This window comes from Mytilus galloprovincialis, chromosome 1 (assembly GCF_965363235.1).
Source record: "Mytilus galloprovincialis chromosome 1, xbMytGall1.hap1.1, whole genome shotgun sequence".
Classification (NCBI taxonomy): Eukaryota; Metazoa; Mollusca; class Bivalvia; order Mytilida; family Mytilidae; genus Mytilus; species Mytilus galloprovincialis.
The window spans coordinates 119,403,006-119,425,575 of record NC_134838.1 but is presented as its reverse complement, the minus strand read 5'-3'; the positions used below and the strand labels follow the sequence as shown (position 1 = coordinate 119,425,575).

General features: G+C 31.7%; 1 protein-coding gene across 2 annotated transcripts in view; it reads right to left on the bottom strand.

Annotated features, from left to right (window-relative positions):
• Positions 1 to 21,232, bottom strand: part of LOC143054757 (HBS1-like protein) — a 35,101-nt gene extending 13,869 nt beyond the window's left edge. Inside the window, exons 1-8 of one of the 2 annotated variants that reach the window (XM_076227809.1) lie at positions 21,090 to 21,232; positions 17,109 to 17,177; positions 14,629 to 14,787; positions 14,149 to 14,289; positions 13,113 to 13,166; positions 2,077 to 2,470; positions 1,363 to 1,451; positions 1,029 to 1,188 (exon numbers count right to left, since the gene is read on the bottom strand). In XM_076227809.1, coding sequence (XP_076083924.1) covers positions 1,029 to 1,188; positions 1,363 to 1,451; positions 2,077 to 2,470; positions 13,113 to 13,166; positions 14,149 to 14,289; positions 14,629 to 14,787; positions 17,109 to 17,177; positions 21,090 to 21,132 — 1,109 coding nt within the window. In that variant the 5' untranslated portion in view covers positions 21,133 to 21,232. Of the gene's footprint in view, positions 1 to 1,028; positions 1,189 to 1,362; positions 1,452 to 2,076; positions 2,471 to 10,346; positions 12,376 to 13,112; positions 13,167 to 14,148; positions 14,290 to 14,628; positions 14,788 to 17,108; positions 17,178 to 21,089 lie in introns of those variants that run through there. The other variant, XM_076227802.1, reaches the window with a different exon arrangement.
• Positions 21,233 to 22,570: the final 1,338 nt, after the last annotated feature.

The window sequence follows — 22,570 nt, the reverse complement described above, 5'->3', positions numbered from 1 at the left end:
TTGAAGATTTCTTCTTTAAACTTTTGAAAACAAGCAGTGTAATGGAGGTCATCAAGTAATCAAACATATATATATAACATATAAAATTGAGAATGGAAATGGGGAATGTATATATAACAGTATTCTTTAAATTTTAATTGCATTACCTCCCTTACACTGCTTTTAAATTGTCTAAATTGTCCTTTAACCAGAAAAAAACCTTATTTTCCCCCTTTTTTGCCACAACCCCCCCCCCCCCCCCCCCTAAACCATCCCTTTGTAGTATGGAAACTTGTGGTATAATTTCAGGGAGATTTATACAATTAAACTCAAGTTATTGACTGAAAACTACAAAAATGATTATTTGGGCCCCTTTTTTTTACCCCTCACTTATTGAAACCCCCCTCCCACCTTGGAGCAAGAACCCCACAACTCAATTCCAGACATTCCTTTATACATGTAGTAAGAAACCTTGTAAAATAATTTCAGAGGGATCCATTCACTAAAACCCAAGTTATTGTCCCGAAACTACAAAAATGCTTGTTTTTGGCCCTTTATTCCTAGACTGTTTGCCCCATAACCCTTAAAATAATTCTCAACCTTTTACTTTATGGTATGAACATTGTGGTACAATATCAGAGCAATTGAAATACTTTTACACAACTTATTGTCCTGAAACTAGATAAATACTTGTTTTGGGCCCCTTTGGGCCCCTAATTTCTAAACTGTTGGGACCATAACCCCCAAAATTATTCCCAACCTTCCTTTCGTGGTAACAAACATTGTGTTAAAATTTTATTGATTTCTTTTTACTTATAATAAAGTTATTATCAGGAAACCATCCGTCTTCAGACGACACTGACGACAACGACGCTGTGATACCAATATACGACCAAAATTTTTTTAATTTTTGCGGTCATATAAAAACAGATTCATTCAAACTCATGTAATTAATGGCTCCCATTTTGATGATGTTGCATTTTGTGTCATGTAATTATAATAAATAACCACAAGGATAAAATATAACTTTTAAATCTTTTAAAACTTACCGTTCCTCTTCAGTTTCATCAAGAACCCAGGCAAAAGCAAACGATCCTTTGCCTAACTTCTTTGATTCCTGTTCATATTTATGCATGATTCGTTGGTTTATCTCCCCTAGTTGGTACAACAGATGACCCATTAGAGTACTTTTCCCAGCATCTACATGTCCTATATAACAACAAAATCATGTGATTTAAAAATATAAATAGACATTTGTACGTGAAAATTTACTTTTTACATTATAGCATAAGAAGAAAAACTAATACTGTATGTCTGTCAATTTCAAGATGGTAGAAAAAAACATAGCAATTATAACAACAATCTTCTACAGATCATATTTACCTATAACAACCATATTTAATTGATCCTTTTCTGCAAGTCTTTTGTCATATTCTTCCTTCATTTTTGCTGGATCTAATAGTAACTTGGCTCTACAATAAATTTTGATTCTTTTTTTTTCAAAATGTAAATAATTTTCTATTCAAAGTATGAATGATTATAATTTCAATATTTCTGTTATTATTCATTTACACTGATCTGGCATTTAGTGTAGATGTCCTGTGAACAATTTTTCAATTCTTTATCTGAATGACTTATAGAGGATGAAAATTACTTATCTAGGAACATGTCTTGTTGACCAAAATCACTAATTGTTGATCTGTTCAGATGTTAGTGTGTACTTTAATTTACAATCCTGTGTACTCATGATGATTCAAAGATTTACATCTGATATGAACTCTTGCCCCATTGATTTCAGAGGAAAGTTTAGAAGAAATTAAAGGCAGATAGATTCAAAGTGAGGAAAATAGCTCATATATTTTTTTTAATTTTCGCATGAATAAGGCTGTTGGTTATCTATTTTGAATTGTTTCACATTTTTCATGCCGAGGCATTTTATAACTTAATATACAGTATATATTTTGCTCATTGTTGAATACTGTACAATAACCTATAGATGTTTACATCCTGGTCCTTTGGTCTGGTGGACAATTTCTTTTTATACCACATTTCTATATTTTCTACACATCTGTTAAATCTGACATAATTTTAACTTACTTTGAAGCACTCCTGGGAATAGCTCCAAGAGATGGGTCTTTTTTAGGGGTCAAGAAATTGTCTGTTTTAGACTCCAGTTTCAGAGTTTCCACTTTAGAATCAGATTTCACTGTCAGTACACCACTGTCTGTTTTTAAATCACCTTTTCCTGTCCGTAAATTACTGTCCTCAGAATTACTGGCTACTATCCTTCCTTTATCACTGTCAATATTTAGACTAGTGTTCACATTATTAGATAATGTTTGAGACTTTTGCAAAGATTCACTTTTATCAGAATTTAATTGACTGTTTGTGGCTTGATCATTACTGTTTATTGTCTTTTCAGGACTTTTAGAAGATTGTCTCCCCTTCGGTGGTACTTTCAATATCACTGTTGGTGGGGCTGTGGCAAATGCTACAATGTCAGCAAATAAAACATTAATTCTGAAAGTAAAATGTTAATGCAAGCTAAACCTGAGTAAAACAGTTCCTGGAAATAAGTTGTTTAAAGAATATATACTGATGTGTAATTTTGGACTATCTTTAAATATTACCTGCAAAAATATGTGAAAATACTAAACTTATGTCATCAATTTGTTTATGTGTTACATATTTGTTTTTCGTTCATTTTTTATATAAATAAGGCTGTTAGTTTTCTTGTTTGAATTGTTTTACGTTGTCGTATTTGGGCCTTTTATAGCTGACTATGCAGTATGGGGTTTGCTCATGGTTGAAGGTTGTAAGGTGACCTATAGTTGTTAATGTCGGTGTCATTTTGGTCTCTTGTGGACAGTTGTCTCATTGGCAATCATACCACATCTTCTTTTTTAAAGTTTAGCTCTTGATACTGTGTTTTGTCCACAAAAAATCTTCTGCCAAAGTTTTGTAAAATCCCATGAAGATGTGACAAATTTATTTTTAAAATGTGTAAAAAACTAATAACCACTGTCTGATACTTAATATTGACAATTCCAATGACATGACAAAATGTATGATCACCATGTCTGGCTTCAGTGATGTTCTTGCAGTCTCAACATTAACTGTTGACATAATAAGTCTAGCCTGCATTAAATTCGGGTAGTAGATGCAAATGTTGAAATTAAGATGTCAATACTTCAACATGTAAAGATGTCAATACTTCAACATGTAAAGATGTAAATACTTCAACATGTAAACATGTCAATGAACTAGGACTTGGATTTACATGGCCAAATTATCTCAATAGATATGAGAAATGCAAATCCTATTACAACTAACTACCTACTAAATATTATTTACTTACCATTAGTGGTTTCTTAAACTGACTTAATCACAAACTTTTACATGTAAAATATGCAGAAGTTTCAAAGTCAATGATTGTGGGGGTGGAGCAAAATATTATTCTAATATGACCTTCTTCTAGCTTTGAATACAAAGCCATGTTCTAATTCCAACAAAACATGGGCTGCATGTGATTGACATCACTATTGAAATTGCAACGTCGGATGAACTTTGAACAATGCCCAAGATTAAAATGGACATTTTAGTTGTTGTTGCTCGGAAGGAAATTAAATAAAAACAATATAAAAGTAAGTTTAAATGTGTCTGTTCTTTTGAAATGTGTCTTGTTCTTTTTATATTGTAAAACTGTTGATTTTCTATAACATACCCCGGCCAACAGAATTTGTATTTTAGGTTCAGAAATTTGTTGCTTTTCTTTATACTCATGCTGATTTGATACATGTAATGAAATTAGTATTACATTATAAAGATATCAGAATTCCCTTTGAAGGGCACCAATCATTCACAGTTATCAGAGCTCCCTTCGATAGGCATGTATATTTCCCAGTTATCAGAGCTCCCTTTGATAGGCATGTATTATTCCCAGTAAAAAGGAACCAGGTGCTCCGCAGGGAGCAGCTTTATATGACCCCAGTGGTCGAACCCTGAACAGTTGGGGCAAATTTGGTCACAATATTCAAGCTTGATACCGTCTGAATTTTGATTGTGATCAAATTTTTGACATAATATAGTTTTTTGCCACAAAATTAATGTGGTTCAAGATCTAACACATCTATTGCACAATACTATGCAATTGAATATTTCTTATTGAAACTTTTCAAAATTTGAATCTCTTAAAAAAAATGGTAAACTGAGATCCCCCCCCCCCAATTTATTGAAACTCCCCCTTGGAGCAATAACCCTTAAACTAAATCCCATGCTTACTTTGTAATATTGAACCTTGTAGTACGATTTCAGAGAGATCCATACACTTAAACACAAGTTATTGTCATGATTGTTTGGAAACTAGAAACATGCTTCTTTTTGGCCCTTTTTTGGTCCTTAATTCCTACATATTTTGGGCAATTAACCCAAAACTTAATCCCAGCCTCCCCTTTGTTATATGGTACATTGTGGTACAATTTCAGAGAGATCCATGCAATTACACACAAGGTATTGTCTGGAAACTAGAACCAGGTGCTCCGCAGGGCGCAGCTTTATACGACCGCAGAGGTCGAACCCTGAACAGTTGGGGCAAGTATGGACAAAACATTCAAGCGTGATACAGCTCTGAATTTGGATTGTGATCAAATTTTTGACATTACATGGGTTTTTTTTACACAAAACAAATGTCAAGATTTTACAAATCAATTCAAAATTTCTTCTTCAAACTTTTTAAATCTAAAATTAAATAGTTGACATAGCATAGGTTTCTGACACAGAATGAATGTGGTTTAATGAACTTAAAAGTTTTTTTTGCCTTTGAGCAATTCACTATGCTGTTGAATATTAATCCTCTCAAAAAAATGTTTGAAGAAATTTTCTTTTTATTTATGAAATCTGAAATGACAAAAATTAAACCCCCCCCTCCTTTTTTTCACATCCCCGTTTCCCTTTTTCCAAAACTGATATCAATTCAAATTTCTAATGGAGTTTGCAACAATAACTACTCTTTTAAATACATCATAAAATATTAAAATGTAAAATAAAGTGCTTGTTATCACTGAATGGTAAAGATTGGTTGGTAGTAAAAGTGAATATACATTGTTTATTGTATAAAACAATAAAAAAAACTTCATCAGCAACATTTTATATTGGCAAATTTCCAATGAAGTTATTTACATAAAGTTATTTGCAAATAAAAATGACATCATAGTCATGTCTGGCAAATGTCCAACATACATTATCTAAAAACATTTTAGATAAGATAAGGAAAAAAAGCTTCATCAGCAACATTTTATATTGGCAAATTTCCAATGAAGTTATTTACATAAAGTTATTGGCAAATGAAAATATAAAATGACATCATAGTCATGTCTGGCAAATTTCCAACATATATTATCAACTACTATTCTATACAAAGAAAGATAACTCTAATTGAAAATTAATTGCTATTGCACAATATTGTGCAATTAGATATTTCTTGCTATTGTGCAATACTGTGCAATTGAAAATTTCTTGCTATTGCACAATACTTGATATGGAATCCTGATTTGGACCAACTTGAAAACTGGGCCCATAATCAAAAATCAAAGTACATATTTAGATAAAGCATATCAAATAAGCCCAAGAATTTAATTTTTGTTAAAATCAAACTTAGTTTGATTTTGGACCCTTTGGACTTTAATGTAGACCAATTTGAAAACGGGACCAAAAATTAAGAATCTACATACATAGTTAGATTCGGCATATCAAAGAACCCCAATTATTCAATTTTTGATGAAATCACACAAAGTTCAATTTTGGACCCTTTGGGCCCCTTATTCTGTTGTGACCAAAACTCCCAAAATCAATACCAACCTTCCTTTTATGGTCATAAACCTTGTGTTTAAATTTCATAGATTTCTATTTACTTATACTAAAGTTATGGTGCAAAAACCAAAAATAATGCTTATTTGGGTCCCTTTTTGGCCCCTAATTCCTAAACTGTTGGGACCTAAACTCCCAAAATCAATACCAACCTTCCTTTTGTAGTCATTAACATTGTGTTTAAATTTCATTGATTTCTATTTACTTAAACTAAAGTTATTGTGCGAAAACCAAGAATAATGCTAATTTGGGCCCTTTTTTGGCCCCTAATTCCTAAACTGTTGAAACCAAAACTCCCAAAATCAATCCCAACTCTTCTTTTGTGGTCATAAACCTTGTGTCAAAATTTCATAGATTTCTATTAACTTAAACTAAAGTTATAGTGCGAAAACCAAGAAAATGCTTATTTGGGCCCTTTTTGGCCCCTAATTCCTAAAATGTTGGGACCTAAACTCCCAAAATCAATACCAATCTTCCTTTTGTGGTCATAAACCTTGTGTTAAAATTTCATAGATTTCCATTCACTTTTACTAAAGTTAGAGTGCGAAAACTAAAAGTATTCGGACGCAGGACGACGACGACGACGCCGACGACGACGACGACGCCAACGTGATAGCAATATACAACGAAAAATTTTTCAAATTTTGCGGTCGTATAAAAATGCTTGTTTTGGCCCCTTTTTGGTCCTTAATTCCTAAACTTTGGCCCCATAACCCCTTAAATGAATCCAAACCTTCTACTTGTGATTTTAAACATTGCAGTATACTTTCAGAGCAATTGAAATACTGGTAATAAGTTATTATCCTGAAACTAGAAAAATGCTTGTTTTGGCCCCTTTTGGGCCCCTATTTCCTAAACGGTTCTGACCATCATCCCCAAAATAAATCCCAACCTTCCTTTTGTGGTATTGAATCTTCTGAAAAAATTTCATTAAGATCTATTCACTTAAACTAAAGTTATTATCCAGAAACCAAATTGTCTTCGGACGACGACGACACAGACGACGCTGATGACGACATCATACCATTATACGAACCCAACATTTTTTTGGGGTCATATAAAAAACAGGATTAGTATTTTAATACAAAATTGTTACTGGACTAGTCCACTTATATGCTTCTGATAGACTAATTAAACCAACAAGATTTGGTCGAAATATGCTTAGCGGTTCCTTCCAAATACCATCGTGGAGCACAGTTACTCGGAGGAATCATTCTATCCAAGGACTATACATGACTGGAATGCCCTATCCACTAATACTGTCATGGCTAAGAGTCTTGAATCATTCAAGACTCAATTAACTGATTTATCTATATCAGCTTGTTTTTACTAGCACATTATTTTTCTTGTACAGGACCGCTTGTCTGTTTTTGTGATGTTTTTAATTTTTATAAATTCCTTGTAAATGAATACCGTAGTTTGACCAAACACGGCAGAACACTCAGAAATGATGAAAGCCACCAAATGACAAAAGCAGAAGTAAAATCAGTGTCCCCATTGAAAGGTAAGTATCATTTCCAGTTTATCCTTGTGCAGATACTATCCCATCATCTCGTGTCTTCTACTAATAATTATTTGTCACCATAAAGGGAACTCTGATAATTGGGAATGGCTCATGCCCATCATGATGTTCAAAACATTTATGTAATATCTCCAGTATGTGTCACTTATGACTTTTTAGTCTATTTGCAATTGTGTTCATAAGTGTATGTGCATGTGATTGATTGATTTTTGGTGTTTTAACACCACATTTTAGCACCGCATTTTAGGCTATTTCATGGCGGTCAGTTTTTATTGGTGGAGGAAGCCGGAGTGCCCTGAGAAAACCACTTACCTTCGATATGAAAACTAACAATCCTACTCAATTAAGATTGGATTTGAGTGCACCCACACGAGCGGGTTTCTAACTCACAACCTCAGGGTCGACTGGCCAGTGATTACAGTAGTAATTACTTAGACCACTCGGCCACCGAGGCCCGTATGTGCATGTTTGTGCTTTAACTTAATATAATATATTTATATAACACCATAAAAATTTATTAACCAATTGAAAAATATTCAAAAAATACAAAATCTACATAACAATATCATATTTGTTAATACATATAAATACAATTAATCATGAAGGTGGGGGCATCAAATTAATATGAGCTTTTACAAAACTACAAAATGTCAAAGTTATAATTATTTTTTTGAAAACTATGTGATTATCATTATACCTTTTCAATAAACCAACATATAACATACAATTCTATTTACAAATGTACCATGCAGAGTATATGGCACTTTATTTTAATTCAGTTTTGCTACATCAAGGAAACATTTGAAAGCAATAATACAATTAAATAGGATAAAATTGATATACTTAGTTGCTAATTCATTGTTGTAAACTTTAGTAAAAAATCTGTCTAAATTATACCATCAAAGATTGGTATGTTCAACATAGTTGGATAATTTCAAATTGATTTTGAATTAAAATAAAACCTGCACATAATCAACTACAATTTACAGTTTCATTTCCCATCACAATACATTCTAACAGCTTCATTTAATTAAAATATCATTGTTCAATCAAACTGTACAAAGTTTTGTTATATAAAATTTCTAAACTTACTATTGCGTACTGTGTCATATTGCACATAATTATAACATGACAAGAGCCAACTTAATTTAAATGAATGAAAAGTTTACTTAAGGAATGTATACCTTAGAAAAATAGCAATAAAACGCCATAATTGCACATCTTCGTGCTTTCCATCGTCATATAATCAGTTTTTTCAGCAGTGTATAAATGTCAAAAGTAATATGACCCCGCTGTTATATCGTAATTTCAGTATTTCCAGAAGTGTAAAAAGAATCAAATGTCATGTGACAGCCAAGTCAGTGAAAATCTTATAGATGATATTGAGTCACATTTTCACTTATAAAAATATCAAGTATTGAGTCAAATAATTAAAATAAATATCAACACTCCATCAACCTCTGACAGTATGATTTTCTATGTGGGTATTAAGCCTATGGTAGAGATGCTATATTTCCAAAATTACACTTTTCTATATATATCTGAAAATGTTCCTATTTTTTCTGTAGAATAATAGCTAATTTGGTCAAAAATAGATTGTAATGTGACATGGACTGAAAAGCCACTGAAAATGTGATATATAGGTAAAAGGGATTGAAATTTATTTCAAATTTTTAAGAATTGTGTTCAGTGTAACATTTCATCAAGAATCAACATAAGTGTCTATATTTCCTGAATCTTTATTTACTGTGTAAGAATTTCTGAGCTTTCGGCTGTTATCTGCTCTTTGGACGGGTTAATGTTGTTGTCTCTTTCACACGTTACCCGTTTTCATTTTCAACTTCATTTATTAGTTTTGAAAAGGAAAGTTAGTCCTAGTGATATTTAATGCTTCCAATATTATGCTACAGAGATGATGAACAATAATGAGAAACTGTAAATGAAGCATGTAATATTACAAACTAAAGCACTTAAAATTGAATATTGCTTATATAGGTATGTCCTGTGCAAAAGTTGAAAGGGAACATTTTGTTCTAGCAGCTGAGATCAAACATCAAAAATACAATTATATACAATAATCAAATAAATAACAATAAAACATAATTATAAAAACATTAATAAATACAATGGCCTATCCTACATGTACATCCTGAAACATGTGTAGAAACTTATACCTGACTTATTTAATTTGTTGGTATTCTATAATATTGTATTGAAATAATACTTTGAATTTAAGCAAGTCAGATACAGGACAAGCAATCAACAAATGTTGTGGAAAAGGAGTTTTCTAAATTTTGGTACATCACTACATTTATAAATGAGAAGTATTTCCAATTTGCCGTAACAGCAACATGAACCCTGTTACAAGTCATTATACTGACTTCAACAAAAGTCTAATAAAATTGTATATTATTCATTTGCAGAGCTCCCTGTTTATATTATTTCTTTTTAAGTGGGTCCTCTGAAATTCTGAATAACTGTCATACATTTTGCAATAAGGTTTTCCAAAGTTAGTATCATATTTTTATACATTTCTATCAACATCCTTAAACAAATTATAAAACATTACTGTATATATAATATAATATAAATATTAAACACATTCATGTATCAAAATATTTACAAAAGAACAATTTAGTACTTTATGACTGATTATGTATGTGCCAAACAAAATATCCAAAAAATTTGTATGGAGTATATATATTAATGTAATTTTTCTTGGATTTTCCCGAGGAAATGGTTCATTCAATTTACAATTTCGCTTGATTTTATTTCATACAAATTTAGTATAGTTTTTAGTCTCTTCCAAAGTTCAAACAAAACAAATTAACTTTTTCTATAAATCAGAAATGTTAAATCTTATAATAGTAGCACGACACACACAGAATAATTTTGTAATATTAGTTTGTCATGTTTATTGTCCTTTATTTATAGTACCAGGTTCTTCCCTTTAAAACAGGTACTTTCATTATAATTGTCTTGTCTCTATTTTTTCTCTGCTTAAACACAGGATGTGCATTCTGTTAAAGCTGCCATTTTGGTATTATATCTACTTCTAATAATCAGACAATAGTTGTCCTGTAAACATCTAGTCTGTTTAAAAATGGATGTTCACTTTTTCTCACCAGTTCTAGTAAATGCTGCTTTCTGTTTGGATCTAACAATATCATCAGGTGACGGAGTAGTAAAATCAAATGGAATAATCTCATTCATAATGTTGCATGATCTCTTAATATGCTTCATTTGATGAATATAAGAAAATCGATTGTATTTTCTTTTCTTATTTACCTTATAATTACAATCATAAAGACATAAAACCTGTCCAAGAAATGATGCCTGAAATTTCACAAAGTCACATTGAACATTATTAACAATCTCTTCAGAAAAGGTTGGAAGTGGTACTTCAAGGTCGTGACCTTCAACTGATTCTTGTGCAAGAAATTGTTTCTTTTCTTTTTTAACAGTTTGAGAAACTTTTGGAACAGACTTGACAATTTTCTTTCCAGCCAAATCAGTCAGTGAAATATTGGACTCCTTATTCAGATCAGATATTTTTAAACCATCTAAATTGTATATGAAATTATCTCCTTGACTAGGTTTTACTTCATTAGATGATGATCGTGCTGGTTTTGACAAAGCTGCCAGTGATGATACATTTTTCCCTGAGTTTTGATTATCTGTAGATTGTGATGAGAAATTAACTGTTCCTGGTTGTTTTAAAGGTTTACTAGGAAGTTGTTTTGATGGTAAAGCTAAATCTGACAATGATAATTGTTTAGCTGTATTATGTTTTACATTGGCTAATTCTGCCAAAGATGGTTGTTTCGTGGTTCCTATAGACTGAGAACTAGCCAATTCTGCCAAAGATGGTTGTTTTGACGTTCTTGTCGACTGAGAACTAGCCAATTCTGCCAAAGATGGTTGTTTTGAAACTCCTACAGACCTAGAATTAGTCAGTTCTGCTAATGAAGGTTGCCTTACTTGGATAAAAGAATCCTTAGCTATTTCTGCTAATAAAAATTGCTTTCCTGAACCAGAAGGATTCATTTTGTTCAAATCAGTTAGCTTGCCTTTCAAGGTATCATGACCTATTTCCACACCAGATAATTTACTCTCCAATTCAGTCACATGGTAGTGGTTATCAGATGTTTTATCTTTGTTCAAATTTGAAACCCCTTTCTGACTGGCCAATGCAGACAAAGATGGCTGTTTGAACGATGGTGTATTCTGACTAGTCAACTTAGACATTGATGGCTGCTGTTTGGATGATGCATTCTGATTGGTCAGCTCTGATAATGAAAGCTTCTTCGATAAATTTGGTTCAGATAACTCAGATAAGGATGGTTGCTTAGCAGATGTTCTCTGGTTGGCCAATTGTGATAACGATGGTTGCTTTGAAGACAAGTTTTGAGTAGCCAGTTGAGATAAAGGTGTATTTTGCTTTGGGAAATGCGATAGGGACGACTGCTGACTACATGATGAATTCTGTTTAGCTAACTCTGATAAAGACGGCTGCCCCTTGCACTTTACATTCTGACCTGTTAATTCGGATAATGGTATCTGCTTTCTAGAAGAAACATTTTGTTTAGCTAATTCAGACAATGACATATCTTTTGTAGAAACTGCTGATTGGTTTGCAACATTAGTCAGAGCAGACTGTTTCGAAGATAATGAATTCTGATTGGCTAGCTCTATAACTGATGGTTCATCAGGTGTACATGACAAATAATCAGAAGACCCAGTTGATGGATACTTTTCCCTTTTTCTAATGCCTGATTCTTGACCATCAGGTGTTGTGGAAAGACATTCTGATGAACCAGCTGAGGAATAATTCATAATTTTAGCTTTTAATGCAGTATTTGATATATTTTCTAATGAACTCTCGGAAGACCAGCTACCGCCATATTTCAGTATCCCTAAGGACTGTTTTAAATTATGAGAGAAATTAATTTTAGGGGAATTAGTATCAAGGGATTGTAAAAAGTCATCAAAATCATCATCATAATCTCCTTACCTTACAGATGCCAATTTTAATCCAATCACAATTGTTGTTATAAATATTTGTAATTGACCAATCAGACAGATGTAGAGTTGCGTCAATGGATCACCATGCAGGAACAGGAAAAAATGAAAAAGAAAGAAAAGGCATGATGTTAGGCAACATATACAGTAGCTGAATTCTGCATTACATACAATGAACTTAACTTTCTGTTCTATGCATTGTAATAGCTGTTCTATACATGATTTCAATAACAATTTTTCTCAAATTTTCTGTCTATCTTTCTGTTTGATAATTTTCAAACTCGCACAACTTTGGAGTTATGGTTTTTACTCAGAAGTGTAGAAATACTGTATGAAGTCATAACCAAACATAATTGACATTGTTTATCAAAATACAAATATAGCCATTGGTCTTTCAAACTTAAGGATTTTTCTCAGCTACATCTCATTGCTTTTGCTTGTTGGTGAGACTGCAGCTTAGAAACTCCCTCTTGTTAAAGGAATCATTAAAATCTACATAATGTATAAGGATTGGTATTTTTATTGAAATTTAGCAAGTTAAAAGGTATATTTGTAACAACCTCATTTGTCTCATTTAGGTTATTCGAGACATGAATGAGCTAACAAGCAAGCTAACCAAAGATTATACTTCTACCCACACACTCATTGCATTCTGGTGTAAAGTCTCAAGCTTTATTATCACAGTAATATTTTATCATAACTTTGGAGTATATTAGATGCATACCTTGTGATTTGTTCCTTCGTGATTCACGAGGCTGTCTCTGTGGCTTTGGTGCATCTAAAAAGGAAAATCATCTTGTTCAATCTTATTTGTGTGATTTCAAATTGTATCTTATAGTTTTCCAAATTTTGCTGTTTTGTCTGGGAATTCATTCAGTGCAGATTGTACATTGTATTTATTTAAGCTTGGCTGTTTTGTCTGGGATTTCATTCAGTGCAGATTGAATGTTGTATTTATTTAAGCTCGGCTCATTAGGTCTCGGAATTCATTCTGAACAGATTGTATATTGTATTTATCAAAGCTTGGCTTGTTAGATTTCGTTGTATTGATTTAAGCTTGTCTAATAGGTCTGGGAATTAATTCAGTGCAGATTCAATGTTGCATTTATTAAAGCTTGACCAATATTTGATCTGGCTTATTTGATTTCTAAATCCTTTCAATGTAGGTTTTATTACACTTGCTTGAATGATTCAGCCTGTTAGTGTAATTTTTAGTGCAAATTTTATGTTGCAGCTATTTCACTTGCCTATTTGATTTAGAAATTATCATTGAAGACTTCATGTTGCAGTTATTACACTTGCCTGTTTGATTTAGAAATTATCATTGAAGACTTTATGTTGCGGTTATTACACTTGCCTGTTTGATTAAGTAATTATCCGTGAAAGATTTATGTTGCGTTTATTACACTTGCCTGTTTGATTAAGTAATTATCAGTGTAGATTTTATGTTGTAGTTATTAGACTTGCCTGTTTGATTTAGTAATTATCAGTGTAGATTTTATGTTGTAGATTTTATGTTGTAGTTATTACACTTGCCTGTTTGATTTAGTAATTATCAGTGTAGATTTTATGTTGTAGTTATTACACTTGCCTGTTTGATTTAGTAATTATCTGTGTAGATTTTATGTTGCAGTTATTACACTTGCCTGTTTGATTAAGTAATTATCATTGAAGATTTTATACTGCAGTTATTACACTTGCCTGATTGATTCAGTAATTAATTACCAGTGTAGATTTTATGTTGCCGTTATTAAACTTGCCTGTTCCTGTTTGGTTAAGTAATTCGTTCAGCGTAGATTGTATGTTGTAGTTATGTTTGACAACGGTCTGAGCCATGATATGTTCAGGACAGGATTCCCCCAACACATTTCGAACTTCATCCAGGCAAGAGTTCAACTTGGCTGAAAAATAAATAAATTTGATTTGAACAAAGATTGCAGGATCATTTTTGGATTAGAGCATCTTGACAACTTTGATTCAAAATTGACTATGAAAAGTGTGGATACATAAATGCATAATAGTTTTATCCTATCAGTAGTTTTTCTAATATCCTAACACAAATACATTATTCTTAAATTGGTAGTTAAAACTTAAGAGTTTTAGGAATTTTACTGATGACATTACCAGGCATCCAAGTCTGGAGAAGACTCTCTTCTGAAAGCTCAGTACCACCCTTTTATCTTTTTCCACTGATCAGGGACTACTTTTTTTATACCCAAACTTTCACCCCTACACCTTACCTTGGTCTGTTTCATTTAACTGTAGTCTAGGTGTTCCTGCAGAATGATTGAGAATTGTGTCTTCATCACTTTCTCCTTCATCCTCTTCAGGAATATTCTCTTCCACATAAGATGACAAGTTTACATTTCTTTCTCCTCTATTGAAAGTGAACTGTGCAGCTGCAAGCATAACAACTTCTTGCTTATATTTAAATGCATAAACTAACATATATATGAAACCTATTCATGGAAATGCCAAAGAACTTCTATTTACCCTTACTATGCAGGGGCTGTTATCTTACGATCATACCCAGAATACTGTTATTTCGGATCCTATGGTTCTCCATACTTTTGGAGGTCAACTTTATGACATTTATTTCATAGTGTATGCATCTACAAATTTACTATCAATCTTACACCATTTATAGTCATCTTTCTCGGTTTAAAATGTTCATTTTGAGCTCAAATACGGACTTGGATAATTGAAATCAGATAAAACTGGGTTTTTTGGAGGGTGGGCTTTCCTTCGATGTCTGACACATGAAGTTCGATGTCTGACACATGAAGTTCAGAGGCCTTAAACTTCCAAATTATTTTGAATCAAAATACTTGCAATGTACAATCAATTGAAAAAAGCAGATAAGCATTTATAATCAATATTTTTACAAAAAAAGTGGTTATACAATATAGCTAGAGCATGTAGAGTAGGCACAGGTGGGCTGTCCACTATGGGAAGGTGGAAAAAGCAAAATCCACACTGGCTGTTGTTTATTTTCAATAGAATCAACCAAGTGTCTTAACAATAAATTTAATTTATAGAACTTGAAATATATACAATTACAACTTTACACATATTAACTTTTACCAGCAGTGTATCTCAGGAATTTGTAAGCCGTTGAGTTTCAAAAGATTATTCAACTGAATCTATTGCAAATGTACTGTAAACAAGAATGTGTCCTCAGTACACGAATGCCCCACTCGCACATCATTTTCTATGTTCAGTGGACCGTGAAATTGGGGTAAAATATCTAATTTGGCATTAAAATTAGAAAGATCATATCATAGGGAACATGTGTACCAAGTTTGAAGTCGATTGGACTTCAACTTCATCAAACATTGTCAAAAACTACCTTGACCAAAAACTTTAACCTGAAGCGGGACAGACGGACGGACGAACGAACAGACGAACGGACGAACGAACAGATGAACGGACGGACGGTCGCACAGACCAGAAAACATAATGCCCCTCTACTATCGTAGGTGGGGCATAAAAATGTATTGGATATACATGTATAGTACAATGTACCATACTTATATTTAAAAAAAATAAGTTTTACTAATTGGTTTTAATTTCAGGTGGCATCATATGGTACATATACCACTATGGATTACTATTAAATGCAAAATTCATTGTTATTTAAATTTTTAAAAACTTACTAGTTCTTGGTTATTTACAGTTATCATCTTACACTGAAAAATACCTGTCTAAAGAGATAAACAATAAACGTCCTCATGACTATAATATGGGCAGAATCAATTTGCGCCAATTGCAGTTTTGAAAAGGTATTTATTGCGCCACTCTCTTTTATTTTGATGGTATTAATTGCGCCAATAAATGAAATGAAATTGCGCCACATTTACCTGTTAATATTTTTTACTTATATCATACCTGTACATGTTTTACCTATATCAAGACAAGACAAGACAAATACTTTATTAAAGTCTCGCCACTTGTAACATATAAAATATACAGCTTTTTAAAACACTAGTTAACAACAAGAGCCACTCTATAAAGAGTTTTGAGAGACTATAATATATATTTTTCTCAAAATTATAATGCAAATACAAGTCAACTATCACGAGTATAAAATACATTTTGGCTTTATTAAAATTTCATAGCAGATTTTGGCAGTATAAAATATCATATTTCGTTATCAGTGTCCAGAAATTAGAACGTCATATTTTGAGAACTGCGTGTAAAAGAAAAGTAACCAATGTGTTGTCAGAGCGACCTTCAAAAATAATAAATTCAGAGATCTTCAAAATTGAAGAAGAAAATTTAGAAAAGAAAGATTTAAAATATGTGTGTCAGTCTAGTATGTATATATAGAGAGAAGAAAACTGCGTCCGGCTTAATATAAAAATCGAGCAGAATTTCACAGAATATTGGATGATATTGGTGTTGTTACAAACAAAGATGATGACTTTGTATTGTGTAACGATCCAGAAAGCGGTATAATTTTATTAGGATGCGAGGCTAATTTGAAATTTCAGTGTACAATGTCAGAGGAATGTTTTGCTGTTGGTACCTAGTCAATCATTTCGTTGTTATATATAAATAAAAATATATAAAATTGGCGCAATTAGATGATTATTTTATTGGCGCAAATGATACCTATAGTTTTGAAAATTAGGTGGCGCAAAAGAGGTATTGGCGCAATTAAGTTGTGGCGCAAATGAGTTACTTTTTGGCGCAAAAAGATATCGCCCAATAATATTACCTGTCCCTGGGGAGATACAATAGTTATCCTCTACTGAATGACCAAGGTAATCATCATCTTCCAAAAAATCTGAAGAAAAAACAATAACATATTTGTTTGAATGGTAATCCTGGTATTCGCTAATTTCTTCGAAACATCTACAAGAACAACATAGATATATATGAAAGAACCCCAAGAATATTGTTGAAATTAACACTAAATTCAATTTTAGATCCTTTGGACCTTAATCATGTTAATGTTGACAAATTAGAAAACACGGCCAAAAACCTAGTTACATGGTAAGATTCAACATATCAAAAGAAAACCCCATATATATTTAATTTTATTGAAAACGGACAAAGTTTTTGGTCATTACAGTGAATCACTTTGAAAATGGGGCCAAATTTTTTTAATTTTCATACACGGTCAGATTTAGCATTAAATTGAATTAACCCCATTAAAATTGGTCAAGAAATAAGCAATTAATACAAAGTAATAGAAGGATATTGTTACTGGATCCTTTTTCCTAGCAACCCCCTAAAATTATTCTAACCTTCTTTTTTATATGTGGAACCTTGTGGTACAATTTCAAAGTGATCCATAGACTTATACTCAATTATTGTCTGACAAGAAAATCCTTGTTAAATTGTCCATAATTCCTGTCATAACCCCCAAAAAATCAATCCCAACATTCTTTTTGAGCCATGGAACCTTTTGGTATAATTTCACAGAAATACATACACTTTTAAATTCACAAGTTATTGTCCTGAAGTGAAACAACAAAAATGCTTGGTTTTGGGCCCTTTTTGGTCCCCAATTATTAAACAGTTGGGACAATAAGTGCCACAATCAATCCAAACCTTTCATTTGTGGTATGACCCCTGTGGCTGTGGTACAATTTCATTGAGATACGTACACTTTTATTCAATTATATATCTGGAAACGAAATGTCTTCGAACAATGACATCATACCATTGACATTATATAGATGTAAAAAAAATTGTGTAGTCACTATAAAAACTGATACAAAATTAAACATAGGACTCAAAATACATCTCATGTTGCAGTGCATGCATACATGTATATACATTTTGTAGTGCTTTAATGCTTGTGATTTTTATTTTTATTTCATTTGCTTGGTTGATTTGTAAAAAAAAAACCATAGCCTTTTTGTTCTTCTTAACTGCTGTGCTATATAATCTAATATTTACATTGTACATTGTATCTCCTGTTAATCTAACATGTGAGGTAAATTTGCAGGAAAAAAAATGTGGGATGAATAATCAATTTGCCAATTACTGATTTGATTTTCTTATTTTATAGAATCCATGATATCTGGGCCTATAACAAAATCGGGCTATACCAAACTCAGACTACTAGAAGGATATAACATGTACAAATGTATAAGTATGTTGTTTTCTTTATTTCGAAATTAATTATCAATACTTCATTTGAAATTAATTATGATTTCCAATTCATTAAATAATTTATTTTAAACATTTCATGTTCTTTTTTTTTAAAGTTTGATTACCGCCAAGTTTTATTTTCTATGATCTAACTATAAAAGGCTATTATTTGAACTTGGAATTATTTCTAATTATGGAATTTGCAAATTTCTTGTGCTTGAAATTTTTCATAAATTCCATGTCTATTCTGTACTTTAATGTTCTGTGCTGCGCACAACACTTTCTATTACAAAGAAGATAATGTAGTCCATTTTCAATAGAATGAACTGAGCCGCGCACAACACTTTCTATACAAAACACATTGGAAGGAAATATATACGAACTGCTCAATAGATTATAATACTAAAATGATCAACATGGAATTTATTAAAAGCACAAGAAATTATGCAAATTCCATATTTAAAAATAATTCCAAGTTCAAATAATATTTGATAGACAGATGGTTAAAACCTCAATTCTAAAGAAAATACAGCTTTTTTTCGTTGTGATAACTCAAGATGGCAATACTTTTGAAGTCATTGCAATAGAAACTATATGCATGGTTTCCGGCAAAAAGTATCATGAACCATGCAGGAGAAGAGTAAAAAAAACCTTTCAAAATATAATAAATACTTTTCCTCTTAGCTTTTTACATTTTTTTTTTGTAAATCTCAAGGTTTAAATGCGCAAACCCATAATATGCTTATGTATTTTGCGTAAAAATTGGATAATTACATGTAAGTGTTTTAATTCCTGCTATTTAATTTGCAATTTCTTTTTTTCTTTATTTTCAAGTCAGAAAAAATCCATTGACATCCCAATTTATTAATCGTAGTCTGAATTTGGTCAATATATATCTGCATACAAATAATGGTAGGCCGAGTTTGTGATAGTCCGATTTTGTGATAGGCCAATTATGTTTTAGTCCGAGTTATCCAGCAGCGATTTTATATTACCCAATTTTTAAACAAATTACTTCCCTTTGTCAATCTAGACTGGTTGTATACTGAACAAAGTGGCTTTTGCCAAAACAAAGCATGATGAATTGGAAGTGATGTATCGCGGGTTTACTAATTTTGCATGAAAAACAGACCTGCCAACTTTTGAAAATCTCCATGGGGGATTTAGCGCGCGACTAGATTTTTAAGGGTTACAATTTTATCAACTTTTCTGTGTGCATTGTTTTTTACTCCTAAAATAGTCTAAGTTCTCTTCTTTTTTCTTTAGGTATATTACTGATGAGCTTGTAGGCTTTGATTTCTTTTATTTGCATGATTCTTGTGCTATTAATTTATAAAATTGACAAAATAACTGAAGAATAGAGAAAAATGGTATTAAAAATAAAGGATTCAAAGTAGACACCCCCCTTTTCCCCCTCCAAAGACCTTTTTATTTATGAACCTTGACTCAAAAGACCTAAAACTACATGTCCTAAAGTTAGAAGGATGAAGACAGATTTTGATTTAGTCTTACTTATGGTCTTATCAGTGTCAATGAGAAAATGGATAAAATTTGAGTTATCTTTCTTTGTATTCAGAGGTGCTCTTACTGGCGGAGGCTTATACAGTAACACAGTGAATACAAAATGGCGTCCATTTTTAATCAACAGACACACGATGTCTGCAGGTTTCAAAAATTAAACAGATTTCAAGATAGACGATGTTTTCTTGAGAGTTCATTACAGTTCTCATCTTTCAATTAATTATGATTTTGTTGTGGAACTACGGCAAATGTTGCAAATTGTGCTTGTATGATAAATTGATTAAAAATGAAAGGCTGTTTGACCAAATTTGTGTATACAAATTAATTTTGAGGACTGTTACGACCCATTAGGCAATCTGATTACATATAACCAATAATTATAACACCTGTTGTGACTGTTGATTAGCGTAGGGTCGTTAACTTGTCATAATATGTCCCCAGGTAAAATTATAGATTTTTAAAAATTGATCAGAAAAACTTCAAAATCGGTAAACAATAATTTTTTCGGGTATATTTGGTGAAAATCGGGATTTTGACTGGTTTTACGATCCCGATATCGGGATTCGGGTTGAGGGATAAAAATCGGGATGATACCGCGAAAATCGGGATAGTTGGCAGGTCTGGAAAAATAATTTCTGATGTCAAAAGTATTTAGCTTAACATAAAATGTAATTAAAAGATATGAAAACCTTAAAGATTACTCACAGGTAAATTTGCTCTTTCTGCTAGCTCTCCATTGTAAATAAAAATTAGGTTAGGTTGTTAGAAAGTGGGTCGAGTTGGTGAAATAATGGGGTGATTTAATTTGGCATCTTGCAATTTGGCAACAAACCATGCGTCTTCTTAGTTTTAAACTGGTCTGTTGAAAAATATAAACGACTAACACGACAACTGAATGGTACTCCACCTTCAGAATCCAAGAAAATAATGGTTTCTAAATTAAATAACTGTTTTTTATTGAATAAACTACCGTACTACGTTTTTAAATTATTTCCCCCCAAATTTTTAAGATCATATACAGTAAGAGGGTTTAACACCAGATTCATTTTTTTAAGTTAGATGAATTTCTTTATACCTTCTTCATAGTTCATAGATCTGACATTCCTGTGTCGTGACATTGTAATCTCTCTTCGTTTATTTGTCTATTTTTCGTGTATCAAACATGTATTCTGACAGAAGCATATTGCCACATAAAGACGAAATGAACGACCTTGACCTTAAAGGCCTAGCTTTACTTGATATATTTTATTTAACCTTTTCCGATACAAAAAAAGTTAGACCAAAAACTAAATCAACAATTATTAAAATGATTTTAAGATAAATTTTATTATAAATTCTCAAAATTTTGAATATAAAAACAAAAAAGTTCGAAAATTATTTTTTAGAAAGACTAAATTAATGATGTTTGAATCCGTACTAGACACCAAATTAGTTAAAAACAAAATAAAATTAAAAACATTTAAACCACAATTTTAATAGTATGAAACCCCCGATTAAAATGATATATTTGTTTGATTGTATACACAACAAGGTACTCATAACCTGACGTTTTGTTTTAAATAATTATTAAAAAATCAATCTGAATATATTTTTTCGGTATTTGTACAGATCTTAGCCAAAAATATTGCGGGAAACGTACCAAACAAATAAGTTGATGCAACGTACTCTGTCTACTAGTATAAAGGTGAAAATCAAATATATTTTATTGGCTAACCAATTGGCTAACACATCAGATAACCAAACAGGAAAGTGACTAGAAATTTTATATAAATCTGTAATCATTATTAGATATATTTTCGATTAGGTACCCTCCCACCCATCCCTAAATTATGTTTAATTATTGTACTTGTGAGTTATTGCTAAAAAAAAAAATTTTTGACAGATTTAACTTGTGCGGGTTATTTTTGTAGGGCCCGCAATTGTGAATACTCTATGTCATGTATATGTATGTGTATAAATTATTTGTTAAATGAACTTGTACAATAATTTTCGGCCAAAATAAAAGTTTTATTTATCTTGTTTTACATACACCTTATCGCTATTAAGCTTAAAAACATACTACAAATTACAACTACATAATTAAAAATATACAATTTACAAATGCGAAATGTCATGAATAAAACACATTCTAAGCTGGGCAACTCCAGCTTCATTTAAATGCAAAACTCCATCTTTAATTGCAAATAAATCTCTTTCAGGAGAGCCCTTTAATAAAAATCTTCTATAAGACTTGATGAAACTTATTTTCTCATCTTTACAAATACCAATTAAGGCTTTATTAATCTGAACTACCTTATTTCCTAACTGAACAAAATCAACTGGTCGCGGTAAAATAGAAGATATCAATATATTTATGTCTCTATTTCTATTTCTTATACTATAGATCAAATTTCTAAATTTACATAAAATAATCTCTAGAGTATGTTTCTCTACATCATTGGTACCAAAATGTAAAATAACATGAGAAAAGCTATCAAAATCATGAAGATACATATACTCCTCATCAATAACATATTTAATGTAACCTAAATTAGCTCCGCTTAAACTCTGTACAAG